Here is a 1742-nt window from a genome sequence, read left to right as displayed (position 1 = left end):
CAGACTTGGCCCCCACTGGACGGGAGTGTGCCCCTCTCTTTGGCAGCTGGTCCGGGCACGTCCAGAACAGACCCTGAAGTGCAGTGCAGACCCAGAAGCTCCCATCTCCTGGCTGCCCACCAGGACCACCTCCTGCTAGGTTCCAGGCAAGGGTCCCAGGTAACAGGCAGCCCAGACCCTGTTGAGAGGGGCTCAAAGGCCACCTGGAGTTCATGAAGGGGAGACAAAGGTGAGGGCAGGTGCCCCCGGGGCTTCATGATACTCGCACACCTGACACCAGCTCACGTGGGCGAGGTTCCTAGGATTGTTTGGATGGCAGGAGCCAGCCAAAGGATGCGTGTGCCCCCTCCCCGTGCGGACAGGGAGAGTCCCTGGCTCCAGGTGGGCAGGGGTCAGCTTGGCCAAGTTGGCTAGGGCAGGGGAGGTGCTGTGGTGGGGGCCCACAGGTGCATGGAACCCTCAGGCCTGGGCCTGCTCACAGGTGGGATGGCGCATCTGGCCGCAAACCCCAAAGGTCTGAGACGAGCCTGCCCCAAGCATCCTGGGGGGCTGGAGGCACACCCCAAGTCTCATCCGCAGCGGAGGGCTCTCTGCGGCTCTGTGCCTTAGAGGCCTGAAGAGGACCAGGAGCTGCTGTGCCCATCAAGCTTGGTCACCGTCCAAGATGGAGCCTGATGCAAAGACAGGGGTTCCATTGTCACCAGCCCCCAAGGGGTCAGTGTCACCTGGTCTCACACTTCTGTACAGTCACCATCTGCCACACAGAGGCCAAGTCAGAGAGTGTGGGGCCCTGACCCTCCTGGAGCCCCACTGCTGGTGCAACAGACCTATCCCTCCCCAGAAGGCAGCATTGAACTCAGTCCTGGTGTCACCTCCCCGCCCTACCCCCCGTGCCAAGTGGCCAGGCCCAACCCATCAGTAACACACCTCAGCTCCTCTTCCAATGACCAAAGCCTTGGAATGAAGGGGGAGGGACATGGGATGACGTGGGGTGACACCACTGCCTTGGCCCCTTGGTGTCAGAGGCAGACCAGGAGGGGGGGCACTGACCTCCCACCACTCTAGTGAAGTCCACGCACAGTGTGAGGCCTCTGTTGAGGACAGCGACCATGCCCACGAGTGAGTGGCACCAGCCAGGCTTGTAGGGGTGACCCTGGGCTTCCCTAGGCCTGCAGCTCTGGCAAGGAAGGTGCCCTAGGAGGCTCAAAACTCCAAGAAGCTCTTTAGTCATCTGGGCACTGGGACATGTGTCCCAGCTGTGTGGCGAGTCTGACACCCCCCCCCCCCCCCTCAGGAGACCTGCCGCTGGGCCATACCTCCTGTGGCCTTGATGTCCGAGTCGGAGACTTGCGTGATGGAGAAGCGGGACCCAGGCGTGGGCGACACCGTGAAACGAGAGAAGGGGCTGGGCGTGGGAGGCTTGGGTGGTGCTGCTGGGGTGGGGTCTGCTGACCCTGAGGCCAGTGTGGTTGCCAAGGCCGCTTCAGCTGGTATCAGTGGACAGTCATTGTCCCACTTGAACTTGCCACCTGAAACACACTTGTCACTCAAGAATTCAGGCAAGGCATGAGGGGGCCCTCTCTGTTTCTGCTGTCCACTCGGGCCTACTCCCTCCGCTCTCCCCCAGCTCTGCGCTCCCCTCCATCTCCGCACTCCTCCCAGCTCCACGCTCCCCCACCTCCGCGACCCCTCTGCTCTGCCCTCCTCCAGCTCCATGCCCCCCCAGCTCCGAGCCCCTCACC

General features: G+C 62.9%; 1 protein-coding gene across 1 annotated transcript in view; it reads right to left on the bottom strand.

Annotated features, from left to right (window-relative positions):
* Nucleotides 1–1290: 1290 nt before the first annotated feature.
* Nucleotides 1291–1742, bottom strand: part of AATK (apoptosis-associated tyrosine kinase) — a 28390-nt gene continuing 27938 nt past the window's right edge. Inside the window, exon 13 of the mRNA XM_006886325.1 lies at nt 1291–1529. Coding sequence (XP_006886387.1) covers nt 1291–1529 — 239 coding nt within the window. The remainder of the gene's footprint in view (nt 1530–1742) is intronic.

This window comes from Elephantulus edwardii, unplaced genomic scaffold, assembly GCF_000299155.1.
Source record: "Elephantulus edwardii isolate Elephantulus edwardi_28Jun2011 unplaced genomic scaffold, EleEdw1.0 scaffold00048, whole genome shotgun sequence".
NCBI classification, from domain to species: Eukaryota; Metazoa; Chordata; class Mammalia; order Macroscelidea; family Macroscelididae; genus Elephantulus; species Elephantulus edwardii.
The sequence above is the reverse complement of the archived record's forward strand: the minus strand, read 5'-3'. Positions and strand labels throughout refer to the sequence as shown.